Raw genomic sequence first — 13,523 nt, 5'->3', positions numbered from 1 at the left:
GGTGTTGCCAGCCTCACCTGCTGGAGTCCATCCCCTCCTGCTGCTGCTTTCACATTCATATTTCTCTAAACCACATGGCTGACAGCTTCTACTTGATAAATTCTCTAGGTGGTGAGCAACTGTTTTCTTGATCCATGTTGACACCTCCGACTCCAGTTTCAACTCCTCCTCAGTGCAGTATTGGCCTTGGACTTTCTCGTTGATACCTGAGGCCCGCCCGGGGCCCCTATACCCCCACCCTGACAGGTCCAGGAACCTCATGTGAGAAGAGATGTCTGGCCTAATGCTCTTCACCCCACCCTGCCCCACCTAATGTTGAATACCTCCTCCCAGGTGGGATGGGGCCTTGTGCTTACCTGCACTGTGTGCCTTGTAGGCTGACTCACTTCGCTTAGCCCAAACTTGACTTTGGCACTGGCAACTGAACTTGGCAGACATCCCCTGCAGTCCCCAAGGCCTGCGCTTTCAAGGAGAGCCTATTTTTCTGGGAAATTTAGGTGGGTGGCAGGAAGAGAGAAATGATAGGAATGGGATTTTATGTCCCCCAGCCCATTATAGTCAGGAGTTAAAGCACTGAATTGGGAGTTAGATAGATCTCTTGGGTCCTCATCCTGCCTCTGTCCCCAATGTTGCTGTGTGCCCTTGAACAGATCTCTTAACCTCTTATAGTTCTCAGCTCTTGATATTATGGGAAGGTCACCTTAATCCTCCCAAAGTTCCCTTGAATGTTTGCCTATGTGAAAGGAAATCCTTTGAGCAGGAAGGTGCCATATTAGCTCTTATATAACAGTAATGATGATGATAGTGCACATTTATTGAGGTTTGAAAAAGGCTTTCTATGCATGTTAACTCTCTTTGGTACTGATAGCAGCCTTATGAGATAGATGTTTTTATTTTTTCTGCTCCACTGATGAGGAAAACCACATAGAGTCACATAATTAGTGTCTGCTAGGCAAAGTGAAAATAAGGAATGGGGTGAAACAGGCAAAGGGTTTGCTTTGTTACCTACTGATGTTTCAAAGGCTAGGACAGTGCAAGGAAATGTGGTCGGTCTTGTATACTTTCTCTAAAGTTATTGGCCTCTTATTTACCAGGGTATTTCTTTCCTATTCCCTTGTTCCTGTTGCTTAGGCTTAGAATTACATTCTCAGTCAAACTTGTTCCATATACTTTTTGTCTGGGACTTTTGATTTTTAACAAAAGGAATTTAGGGCAAGTTTTCTGATGGAAAGGAATGAAACACGAAACATGGGAAATGTAAAGAAAGGAATGATTTTTTTTTTTAAAGCCTAGAGAAGGAAGATTCTGGGTGGGGTTTGACCCTGATAGCTGTCTTCATGTATTTGAAAGACTGGCATTTGGAGGAGGGATTAGCCTGATTCTGCTTGGCCTCGAGGGGAGAACTAGGTACAACAGATGAAGTTGTAGAGCCAGATTTGGGCTTCTTGTAAGGGAAAACTTGGCCCAAATTGAATGGGTCATTTTGGGAGGAAGTGGGCTCCTCGTTACCTGAGTCCTTGGAGCAGAGGCAAGGTGGCCACCTGTCAGGCCTGCTCCTAAATTAATCCCTGTTGGAGCATTGAGTGGATTTGGATAACTTCTGAGGTGCCTTTCAGCTTTCAACCTTCTGTGATTCTGAATGCCTCTGCCTCTCTACCACTGCCTCCTGCTTCCCCAGAGGCCAATGTCTGAGCTCCTCTTGAGGATCCCCTTCCAACCCTTTGCTTGGTGATTCCAGGAGCCGAGCCACAAGGTTGAGGCATGGGGACAGAGGCCGCGGTTCAAAGTGGCTGTGATTCTTCTCTTTTCAGGCCAGGCCTGGGACATTCTCCGTTTCCCTTCGCTTCCCCCTCTGGGAGCCCCTTTGGCCGCCTCCTGTGTCTTGTTTCGGGTGATGCCTGAAAGGGAGCTGTGGCCAGTGGGCCCCGGCGCGGAACCCGTGACCCGTATTGGCAGCTGTGACAGCATGACGAGCACCAACTCCACTCACTCAGAATTTGTACGTACGGCCTCCCCCAACCCTCTCCGGCTCTCCCCAGGCCTGCCCGGGTCCCTCAGCCCCATCTCTGCATGGCTGTCCTGTAACTGCTCCTGCTTCTAGTCTGGCATCTTCACCCTTGCCCTTTGTGCTTTTTCCTTTGGTGTTTTGTGCTGGGGAATTAATCATGCCACCAGGATTTCTTCTTTGCCTCACCTTTTATTTAGCAGAAAACAGGGCATTAGAGAGAGGTGGGCTAGATTGGGGTAAATGAGGGAAGTCTTTGCTTCCCTCCCTCCTTTTCATTTAGCAGCAGGAGAGAAACATCATTTAATTATAGAACATTAGAATTATATGGGACCTTAGAGTATAGTAATAACCAACAACAATAATTATTGTTGTCATTATTATATCAAATAACAGCACTTTAAGGTTTGCAAAATCTTTAATATTTTATTTCATCTGATACACACAATACTCCCATTAGATGCAATTATTTTCCCCATTTTACAGATTAGGAACGTGAGCTAAATGTAGGTTAAGTGACTTGCCCAGGATAACACAGCTAGCAATTGCCTAAGGCGGGATTCAAACTCAGGTCTTTGTGACTCCAAATCCAACAGAACATTTACTGTACCACTTAGTGTCCTAGTCCACCCTTTTCATTACATGAGGCAATTCAGGTTAAGTAACTCACCTAAGATCACACAGCTAGTAAGAGTCAGAGTTGGGACTAGAGGGCAAGTTTTCTGACTCCCTGTCAAGTGCTTTCTGTACTAAGTTAGGCTCCCCAGACCCCTAAAAATTCTGCCTAGAGACCCTGTGTGGAAACTTGAGGTCAGCTATGAGAAGCTTGTGTGTGCCTGGTGAATTCTGCAATAAGAGGTCTGTTCTCAGTAAGAGCTGAGTTGAGTCCAAGTGAAGATACTGCTGGTGATCAACCACCACTGGAAAGCTTTCTTGGAAAGCACCTGAATTGTGGAAGGGTGAAAGTTTTGTCTCTTTGTAGCCTGAAGAATTTAGATTAGACCTTGGAAAAAACTTCCTAACAGAAAAGGTAGAAAGAAAGAAGACACCTGGAATGGATGATCAAGAGTAGATGTCAGATTTCATTCCTTGAGAGCCTGCCTTCTTCCAGAGAGAGTAGAGTATTGGAGACAGAGATGACATGACCTCTTCACCTTCCTTCCATCCTAAGGATTCTTTGTCCTTTGCGAGAATTACTTTTCAGTATCTCTAGGTGTCAAAGGTGGGCAGCTAGGAGGCTCAGTGGATAGAGTGCTGTGTCTGGAGTCAGGAAGACCTTAGTTCAAATCTGGTCTCAGGTACTTTCTAACTGTGTGACCCTGGGCAAGTAACTTAACCCTGTTTGCTTCAGTTTCCTAATCTGAAAAATGAGCTGGAGAAGGAAATGGCAAACCTCTCCGGTATGTTTGCCAAGAAAATCTCAAATGGGGTCGTGAAGAGTCAGACATGACTGAAATGACTGAATAAGTTGTAAAAGTGACTCACAAGTTGAGCATGGAAATTCTTGGTAACCCTCCAAATAAATGTCCAAGCAGATCAAGGGGAGAAGCAAGAAAAAACTTAGTGACTGCAACCTTATATGGACCCTGGTGTGTTTTATATATCTGAAAGGAAGTTTTGAATCTTTATTATAGAAGGGATTTTGAAGACCATCTGGTTCAACCCCCTCCTAGAGAAGGAGAATGAGGTACATAGAGTTGATTTTCTACTTCAATTTTGTCTGTATAATAAATATACACATGCACACACATGCAAACACTCCCTCCCAGGGCAGATAATCCCAAGTAATGTCTAGTTAGCCATAGAACATATTTTAAGGAGGGAGAAGGATTACAAAGGGTGAATTTTTTTATTTCTGTTTTGTTGAAGAGTGAAACCATGGTGTAATAGTAAGTAGAGAGCTGGCTTTGGAGCCATGATGACCTGGGCTTAAAGAGCACCTCTGCCATACTAACTGTGTAATTCGAGCAAATCATTTCACCTTTTGGTGCTCTGGGCAACTCTCTGAGAAGGTGCTGACCTACACTGGCAGAGGGAATTCCTCCCCTGGGAGTTTCCTCTACTTGTACACTCACAAGTCCAGTTCCTATCCTTAACCTTTTCTTGAAGTTAATATAAATGAGCATGAATGGACATAGCAGGAAATGGCCCCAGAATTCATCTAATCTCTGAATTCATTAACATCTAATTGATTAAACATTGGCCAAAATGGACAGTCTACTGTGTAGATAATTGAGAGTTGGTCCATTTCTCTTTGGACTTCATGCTGTTGGTTGTTGAAGGAAGTTATGGAGACTGGAGTGGTTAGGAGCCTACAGTCTATATTTGGGTGAAATAGCAGCCCATTTTAATTTGCACCAAAGACTAATTTTCTACCAACCCGCAAGCACTTACTGTAGGAGGAGCCAAGGAAGACCCTCTAGGGGACCATTGGCACCTCACTTTAGGGCTACCCAGCTCTATAGTTTTCAGGTCCCTTAAGGCTTTGGTGGGAGAAGAAGAAGACATAAGCATGGTACTCTCAGGTTTGCAAAGCACTTTACAAATGTCTCATTTTATCTTCTCAAGAACCCTGGGCACCCTCATTTTACAGATGAGGAAATTGAAGCAGACACAAGTTAAGTAACTTACCTAGGGTCACACAGCTAGTAAGTGTCTGGGGCTGGGTTTGAACTCAGGTCTTCCTGTCTCCAGGTCAGCACTTAGACACATACTGCCTAGATTAATTACTAGTCTTGGGGAACTGGTACCCAGGTCTCCTGTTATTATTCCTTTCACTCAACTCTAACTGCTACTTTCTTTCAGATACCCCCAAGTGGTTTTTTTTTGTCTCTAGTATAGTAAAATTTTATTCTGGAATCCCTGCTTTGTAAATTATCACTGAAATCTTGTCTGGTTTGGGACAACTAGTTGGTACAGTGTATAGAGTGCTGGGTCTGGAGTCAGGAAGACCTGAGTTCAAACTTGGCCTCACATACTTACTAGCTTTGTGACCCTGAACAAATCACTTAATACTGTTTGCCTCAGTTTCCTCATCTGGAAAATGAGCTGGAGAAGGAAATGGCAAACCCCTCCAGTTTCTTTGCCAAGAAAACCCCAAATGGGGTCACGGAGAATCAAACATGACTGAAACACTGAACAACATTATCCAGCTTCCCCTTCCATTGAGTTTACACCTGGTGAGTGATTAGGAAACACAATCTCATTTTCTCAGCCAAACATCAGGAGATCAACTTTTCTAGGGGAAGGGGAAGTGTATGTGAACAAATATTTACGTAGCACCGACTGTGTGCCAGGCACCGCACCAAGTGCATTTTTTTTTGGGTGAGGCAATTGGGGTTAAGTGACTTGCCCAGGGTCACATAGTTAGTAAGTGTCAAGGGTCTGAGGTCGGATTTGAACTCAGGTCCTCCTGAATTCAGGGCCGGTGCTCTACCCACTGTGCCACCTAGCTGCTCCCCAAGTGCATTTTTTAAACAAATGTTTCATTTGAATCTCACAATAACCCTGGGAGGTAAGTGCTATTATTATCTCCATTTTTTACAATTGAGGAAACTGAGGCAAACAGAGGTTAAATGACTTGCCCAGAGTCACACAGCTAGTCAGTGTTTGAGGCTGGGTCTTCCAGACTCTAGTTCTAGCTCTCTCTATCCACTGCTCTACTAACTTCCTGCAAATCTTTGATGTAATGGATTTCAAAGACAAGGATAAATAATTTGTTGGTGATCTGTAATGTACCACTGTACTCCCTGTCCCTATTAGTACTGATAATCAGAAGTTTTAGCTATAGTTTATATTTGTCCTTATATGGTCCTTGGTAGGAATGAAATGAAATATGTAAAATCATTTCAAAATGTTTATTATGAACTAGAGAATCTTGAACAAACATGAATATTTATATATACCAAAGCCAGAAAAAGGAAATTATGAATCTATTCTCATCTACAACTTGGTTTTAAAAACCACATATATGTATGTATTTATATGCATTTCTATGTGTGCATTTTGTCCTGCTTTTCTTCAATCTATTTAAACTTCCTTCTCTCTTTTGTATATTTTAAAAGTCCTTGAGAAAGCATTTTGTAATGGGAAAATCACTATACAAGCCTAACTATTCTTCTTGCCCTTTCCATTTATTGCTGGAGAGAAACATAAATAGAATGATTTGCCTTGACATCATACCTAAAGGAACATGGACTAGAATCTTTTTCTTCTGACTTCCAGTCCTTTACACTATCTAATAGACTCCAGAACGTGGAGGAAAGTCATTTGTTTTTCATTTAACAAAAATTATTAGCCATCTATTGTATGCAGAGCACTGGGCTTGGCAAGCTTACTGTCTAGCAGGGACTTATGTTATATACAGACGTGGCTTTCATATTCAATATTTTATAAGTCAGTAGAATTGAAAAACAAAGTCTTATTTGAGGTTCAAGGGGGAGGGTCAGTATGGAAGGGAGGAAGAAGAGAATTTGGGGACAGTGTCATGGATTGGGCTTCAAAGAAGGGATAGGAATTGGACAGGTACTAATGAAGAGGGAGAGATAAGCATCCCAGATATAGGGAATGAAGTGAGCAAAGACACTGAGGTAGGAAGTGGCAGCCCCTACATGTTTGTTAGATCACAGTATCATGGAGGACTGTTTCTTTCTCTGGTTCTCCCTTTCCTGGTGCCCAAGGGTTGAGAGAACAGCCTGAGCGGGTTGATCCAGGTTGGTAGAGAGGTACTGTGGTTCCATTTCTGGCTCTTCAGCATTCCTTCCCCAGAGGAAACAGGGCAGGGTGGTGCTTGGTCCCTGCCAGTTTCTGCAGAGCTAATTTTCTCATTGCCCCCTCTTTCCCTAAACTGACCTTTCCAATTATGCTTTGGTGGCTTGCAGAGTGACGGCAGCTACGACTTCCTATCAGCAGAAGAGAAAGAGTGTCTGCTTTTCCTGGAAGAGACCATTGGCTCCTTAGACAAGGAGGCTGATAGTAGCCTCTCTACTGACGGGTCTGAGCCAGCCACGCCCCGAGACCCAAGGCCACAGCCTGTTCTCCAGGGTAAGGAAGTTGGGTACCTCTTAAAAGGACAACCTTACAAGTCAATCCATCCCCCTAACCATTTTCAACAGCCTGCCCTCTGTCTAGTTCTCAGTTCCACGAGTGTTAATGGAATGCCTGCTAAGTGTAAAGCACCATACTTGATAAATTAATAAGGCATAGGTCCTGCCCTCAGGGAGCATGTTGGGGGATAAGCCCTGTCCATGAAATAACTGGAATGTCCCAGAGAGCTATATGCAGAATGCTACATGGGTTGAAGGAAGGGGAGGGCAGAGAACCAAGGTCAATCTGCATTCTTCATCTCTCCCTTGGTCTAAATATTGACTCACTGTAGGCCAGTGGATGATGGACTCTTCGTGAGGCAACTTTAGAAGAGTTCTCCTTCCCCCTCCCTCCTTCCTCCCTCCTTCTGTGTCTTTCTCTCTGTGTTCCCCTGCCCTACTCTGTCCCTCCGTCCCTCTCTCTCTTCCCCACTAGCCTGGGTGGGACAAGAAGCAAAAGATGTATTTGCCCTGCCCATGAAAAAATCTCCAAGAGAACAAGCTCATGAAGGAGGAGAGAGGAATGAAGAGGGGTAGATAGGAGGTACTGGGGAGACTGTCAGTCTGGAGTGGCTGAGCTAATCTCAAGCGCCCAGAGCATGAGGCTACAGGAGATACGGAGATGGGAAGGGAGGGGCAGGAGGTTAAGTCTCTGCCTTTATGTAAACTGTTCTGGGAGATGCTTTGACAACATGAATAAGTTTAGGGGTGTTGATGTACTTCTGGGCAATAGACTACTTCTGTCCCTAGCATAGAATGGCATGCCACAAGGATAGGGTTTTCTCTGAGGGATCAAAGCTATTTCTCTAACAGGTTCTAAGTTTTAAGTGAGTATTGCTGCTCTAAGTATTGTTGGACTCAAAGCTAGACCCAAAGTCATAAGACTTTTTCTCTGACTGATCTTCATACCCAGTGAGCAAGGAGAGGAGAGGCCATGTCAGTCATGGCTTTGCACATCTGTTCAGATGTCCAAGGGGAAGGGGCAAGGCTTCTTTGGAGGTAGATTAGGTCTAGAAGTGAGCACCTGTTGTTATATCCTAGGAGGGCGTGAGCTATCTGGAAACTGGGGTAGCTGGAAGGAACCTTCCCTATCTGTCTCTGTTCTCAGTTCATCACAATGGGAGCTGGGGAGAGCTTCCCCATGGCCCAGGGACTGATCTGGGACTGGACCTCCTCCCATTCCTTCCCTCTTTTGTTAAAGGGTAATCCCTTGGCTATGGCATGTATATTTGTTACAAGGTTGGTGTTGGTTTTTTCTTAAGTCATATGGGAGAGAGAGAAAATATATATTAATTGAAAAAAACCATGAACTTTAATTTTTTTAAAAAAGAAAGAAAAATCTTCTGATTGGGTCATGCTACTGTTCCTTTAACAAAGGGGAGGTGCCATCGGTCATTTATTTGGAGTTCAGGGTCCAGTATGTGGGGCATTGGAAATGTTTTTTCTCTCTCTGGCAGGATTCTCATTTTGGTTTGCCTCCTCTCTATCTGACCATCCCTGCTCCCTCTTACTTCCCCACTGCAGGCTCCCCAGAGGAAAGACTGACTCAGGAGGTATCCGAGCAGAGGAGAGACGTTCAATCTAGTCTAACCCGTCTCCGCCAGACCCAGGACCTGGGCCTTAAGTCTGGCTCCCACAGCCTTCCCCGGAACATCCATATTAGCAGGGACCAGAGCCTTCGAGAGGGCTCCCCCCGCCGCTCTAGTCAGTCTGAAGGTCATATCCCTAGAGGGCTTGTGTCAGCACCTTTGGGAAACAGAGGCAGCAGTGGAGCCCCACCTGTCTCCCCAGGGACACCTTCTGAATTAGAGGAGGTACTCATACCCCCACCAGAGGCTTTCCGGGACACTCACCGGGAACAAGATACCAGAGGGAGCCTGTCCCTTAAAGAGAAGACAAGGCCAGGCCAAGACAACTTGCCCTGGCCCCACACAGCACCCAACACCCAGAAGAACGAAGCATTTTTGAAGACCATGTCCCAAGGAACCAATGAAAAGGACTTGGAAGGGGTCCCGAAGCAGCCTGGGCTGCCTCCGACCTTGTCCTCAGAAAACCTGGGATCTGGAGACTTTCCCCTTCCACGTGAGGATGATAAGAATACTAAATTTGCTCCCCCAACAGCCCCCAAATCCCGGAAACTCCCTCCCAACATTATCCTGAAGACCAGCCGAAGTAACTTTCATAGCGACCCTCAGAGGATCTCTCACCGCTCTCAGGCTGCCCCAAGAGATTCGACTCCCGAGCGCACGGGTTCTGTATCCTCTGGGCTCCAGGAGCAGAGGCGGGCAAGACGAGAGGCACTAGAGAAGCTGGGACTTCCCCAAGACCATGGCAATGAGCCCAACCTCACTTTAGCTAAGTCTAGTAGCATTCTCAAGTCCAAGCAATCACCAGCTCGGACTCCCACCCCAGCCCCTGCTCCAGGCATAGCTCCTACTGCAGACCGTGCTCCTGCTCCAGTCAGGGTTTCAGTTCCGGCTCCGGCTGCGGCTCCGGCTCCGGCTCCGGCTCCAGCTCTGGTTCCGGCTGCGGCTCCGTCTCCGTCTCCGGCTCCAGTCCGAGCACCTGCTCCAGTTTCAGCTTCCGGTGGAGTCCGGGCTCCAGTTTCATCTCAAGTTGTAACTTCTGTCCCTGCCTCAGTTAAGGCTAAAGGTCCTTCATCCACACCAATCTCCATCCCCAAGCCCACAAAAGTCAGCAGCGGCCCCCCAACTCAATCAAGGCCAGACCCCAGACTGGCGCTCAAGGAGGGCTCTATCCCTGGCATTCGGCAGATGAACTTCAAGTCGAACACCCTGGAACGCTCAGGGGTGGGGCTGAGTAGTTACCTCTTAGCTGAAAAGGACAACCCACCCCAAACCAGTGCTTCTCTGGGCAAGGTTTCTTTCCTGGACAAGATCTCTCCCAATGTTCTGCGCAACTCCAGGCCCCGACCGGCCTCTTTGGGCGGAGGGAAGGACTCTGCCAACATCCAGGTAAGCAAGCTGGTAGATCTGGAGCAAGAACGGAGCTCCCAACGTTTCTCCTACCCTGGACAGAGCCGAGACAAGCTACCCCGGCCACCATGTGTCAGTGTTAAGATCACCCCCAAAGGCATTCCAGATGAACACCGCAGGGAGGCCTTAAAGAAACTGGGCCTGCTGAAGGAGTAGACACCAGGGCTGCTGGGTGAGGAGAGGCATCAGATACTCCCAGAGGACTCTTCCTAGTTCTGCAGGGTTGGTTGGCTGTTGTCATCCTTTGTTCTCAAAGAGGACCAAAATGACATCACTATGTTAGAGTCAAGTTACAGTGTGTCCAACTGTGGCTAATCAGACCAATATGAGCTCGGAATGCTCTACCACAGGTACAGGCACAAATAGTCTATGTAAACACTTGGGGTGGCTTCTCTACATTTGCGCATCTTGCATTTCTTTTGAGCTGCTTTGCTTCTGAAGCACAGCACCTTCTCTGATGAGGGCACACCCATGCTGGGGCAGTCCTGTGCCAGTGTCTCCCATGTCATGCAGTGTGACACTGGTGTGAAGGATATCCTTTGGATGCTCTCATCTTTCTTTCTAGAGAGTCGGAAGTGTCGGGGCAGGGGCAGGGGGAGGGGAAGGAGAGAGGAAGAGGGGAGAGATTCAAGTTCAAGCCTTGGCTTTCACAGAGGCTGAATCAGTGAGGTTCCCAAGAAGCTGCTCTGTGTGTGTGTGTGTGTGTGTGTGTGTGTGAGAGAGAGAGAGAGAGAGAGAGATCTATAATAATGTGAGATGATAGTGTTAATACAGGGTGTCCCAAAAGTCTTAGTGCAGTTTTGAGTTCTTTAAAGTGTAAGTTTTAAGCTTATTAAAGTTTGAGACCGCACTAGGACTTTTAGGACACATTGTATATATTAATCTGTATATATCATTGGGAATATTTATATTATAATAGATGTAATTGCCCAGGACTCTGATCTTGAAGGAAGTGTCTCTCTATTTGCTGGTGTCCAGCTGGAAGTGGAGGGGGGGCGGAATATACAAGAGTAGTTAAGGTTGTTGAGAGGATCAAATAAGATATAACAAAAGGGACTGAATCAATTACTTCACTGAAGATAAAGCAACTGTACCAATGCAAGGTTGTCACCTTCTATCTTCTCTGCAGCCTAGCAGCAGTGAGAGATTACTTTTCCTAGGGTCCTTCAGACTGTATGTGCCAGGTCTTCACCAAACTGTGTCTCTAAAATGAGATCATTTTCATGAAAGTGCCTTTAAAACAAAGTACCTTTTAAAGTACTTTTTAAAAAGAGCTTGCAAACATAATAGATAAATGTGGTTTTACTTGGATCTGGGCATCGAAGCAGGAGGGCTTGACTCTATGCCTAAACTGGGGCACAGTGGTTGGAGGTGTTATACATTCTCTCCCCTCACCTGGAACCCTAAGATATAACTCCAACCATCTGGTGCATAGGGACAAGAGAACAGGCCAGACATCCATCTCTCCCCTCCTTTCCCACTGTCACCTTCCCAGACTGGTTACCTGTCCATACTTGCTCCCTTTGGGGGGAGGTCATTCTAGTTCCCTGAGATGCTCCTCCCCACTGCACTCCACTCCCTTCTCTACCTACATGTCCCTCTTTTGGGAGAGTCCATGGTCTGGAGGCTCAAACAGAGGATCAGACTGCTCAGCTCCTTTTGTCACACTGCACTTGGGCAGGCCAGGGTCCAAGCCTGCCAGTAGCATTTCCCTTACCCTAGAGTGAAGTACTTTCAGCCTGGTCCAGGTTTTCTTCAAATCCCTCTATCACTCCCTTGGGAGCATTTGTAAGTGCCTTTGACTCCCTACAGGTAAGATGTAAGGATAGTAAACTCCCCCGGCAAGGCATACAAAGGACTTTAGAGTCAGAAGGACCCTTAGGAACCACCTAAGCCCAGAGCTTCTTAAATGGTGGGTGACGACCCCACATGGGATCTCATAACTGAATGTGGGCATCGTGAAAAATGTGGCAACAGTAAAAGATTATGTAGACCTATTTTATATACCTATATACTCGGGGCTGAGTAAAAATTTCTTCAGCAAAAAGGGGTCACAAGTGGAAAAAGTTTGAGTCCCTGATCTAAGCCAACCCCAGCATTTTATGACAACTGAGGCCCCAAGAGGGTAAATAATTTAACCAAGATCTTACTAGGGAAGAGGTGTGACCAGAATTGAGATCTCCAGACCCCTAGGCTAGTGTGCCTTCTACTCGGTTGTTGTCTTTGTTCTATAATGCTGCCTCTATTTACTGGGGATTATAGACACTCCTTTACTTAAATGTGTGGCCTTGGGTAAGTCCTTTAACCTCTGAAGCTCATTTCCCTCCTCTGTAAACCTGGAATCAAGATCTTTGTATTACCTACCTCACAGTATTGTTGTGAGGTGTAAATGAGATGACCTGTGTAAGTGAGAGCACTATTGTTAAGTGTAAAGCACTATATAAATACAAGCTGTTATTATTATTTTTATTATTCTGTCAGTCAAGGCACTGAAAGATCATGAAGAACACTTTGAGCAAACAAAGATTAAATTTCATTTGGTATAATTGGTGGTGTTGTGTACATTATTATATCTGGATTGGTCTTGGGAATTCTTCATCCAGATGTGGAACATGTGGTAAGGCCATTAATAACAATATCCCATTCCATGAACATGCCAGACCACAGACAGTTATCTGTAGTTGGCTGTTCTCCTTTGTGCTTGATGAGGACCCAAGTGACATCACTATGTTGGGATCAAGGTACAGTGTGTCTGCCTGATCAAACCAGTACAAGCTCGGGAATCTCTACCACAGGTGGGGCACAAATAGTCCATATTTGAGGTTTGTAGGATGGAGGAAAAGAGGGAATTCAGTGGGGAAAGAAGGAGCTGCTTACAAACAGCATTTTGCTGTGGACTCGGTTGGGAACAGCTAAGCATGAACCAGCTAGGTCCTCTCAGATGAAACATGACCATCTTATTCACAACCTTGATCTGGTGGGGCAGGTTTTGCCATCGAGTAAGAACAGGTGGATGAGGGAGCAGTTCCTAGAATTAGTGAATTTCTAATTTGGCAGTTTGAAGGATCACAAATTCATCAAATCTCAGTTGTGGTCTGCACCCTGATCCCTTGACCCTGCATGGGGTCTGTTCCTGGGAGTAGCATGATTGGATTTCAGGAATTCCCATAGGATAAGGATGGGGAAAAACAAAACTGCTCTTTCCTACTTTGGGGTGGAACGTGAGCCTTGTCCCAGAGCTCAGCCAAGTCTTGAGCATTTCTGCTATACCTCTGGCTAAGACGAAGGTCCTCCTGTACTGTTCCCTTCTAGGGATGTAGTTGGACTTGAAATTATTGCTCAAGGAGCCCTTCTTTCCTCTGTTTCCACTTTTGGATATGTCTATGTGCCCACACCTGCTACAAATCCTTTCCATTGCTCCTAGACCACTGGAAGAAA

The 13,523-nt window shown here is 45.8% G+C and overlaps 1 protein-coding gene across 3 annotated transcripts; it reads left to right on the top strand.

The window, feature by feature from the left end:
- The first annotated feature begins 1,879 nt into the window (after positions 1-1,879).
- On the top strand, positions 1,880-10,655 carry C4H1orf116 (chromosome 4 C1orf116 homolog). 3 transcript variants are annotated; one of them, XM_044004657.1, is made up of 4 exons: positions 1,880-1,999; positions 6,886-7,048; positions 8,614-9,571; positions 9,650-10,655. In XM_044004657.1, exons 1-4 carry the CDS (start codon positions 1,895-1,897, stop codon positions 10,239-10,241), a joined length of 1,818 nt encoding a protein of 605 aa, XP_043860592.1. In that variant the 5' UTR covers positions 1,880-1,894; the 3' UTR covers positions 10,242-10,655. The 3 variants fall into 3 exon arrangements, with proteins under 3 accessions (XP_043860592.1, XP_043860591.1, XP_043860590.1); XM_044004655.1 differs by having other exon boundaries at positions 1,895-1,999; positions 8,614-9,675; positions 9,742-10,655; XM_044004656.1 differs by having other exon boundaries at positions 8,614-10,655.
- The last annotated feature ends 2,868 nt before the right edge of the window (positions 10,656-13,523 follow it).

Source organism: Dromiciops gliroides, chromosome 4, assembly GCF_019393635.1.
Source record: "Dromiciops gliroides isolate mDroGli1 chromosome 4, mDroGli1.pri, whole genome shotgun sequence".
NCBI lineage: Eukaryota > Metazoa > Chordata > Mammalia > Microbiotheria > Microbiotheriidae > Dromiciops > Dromiciops gliroides.
This window is presented reverse-complemented; position numbering and strand designations above follow the sequence as displayed.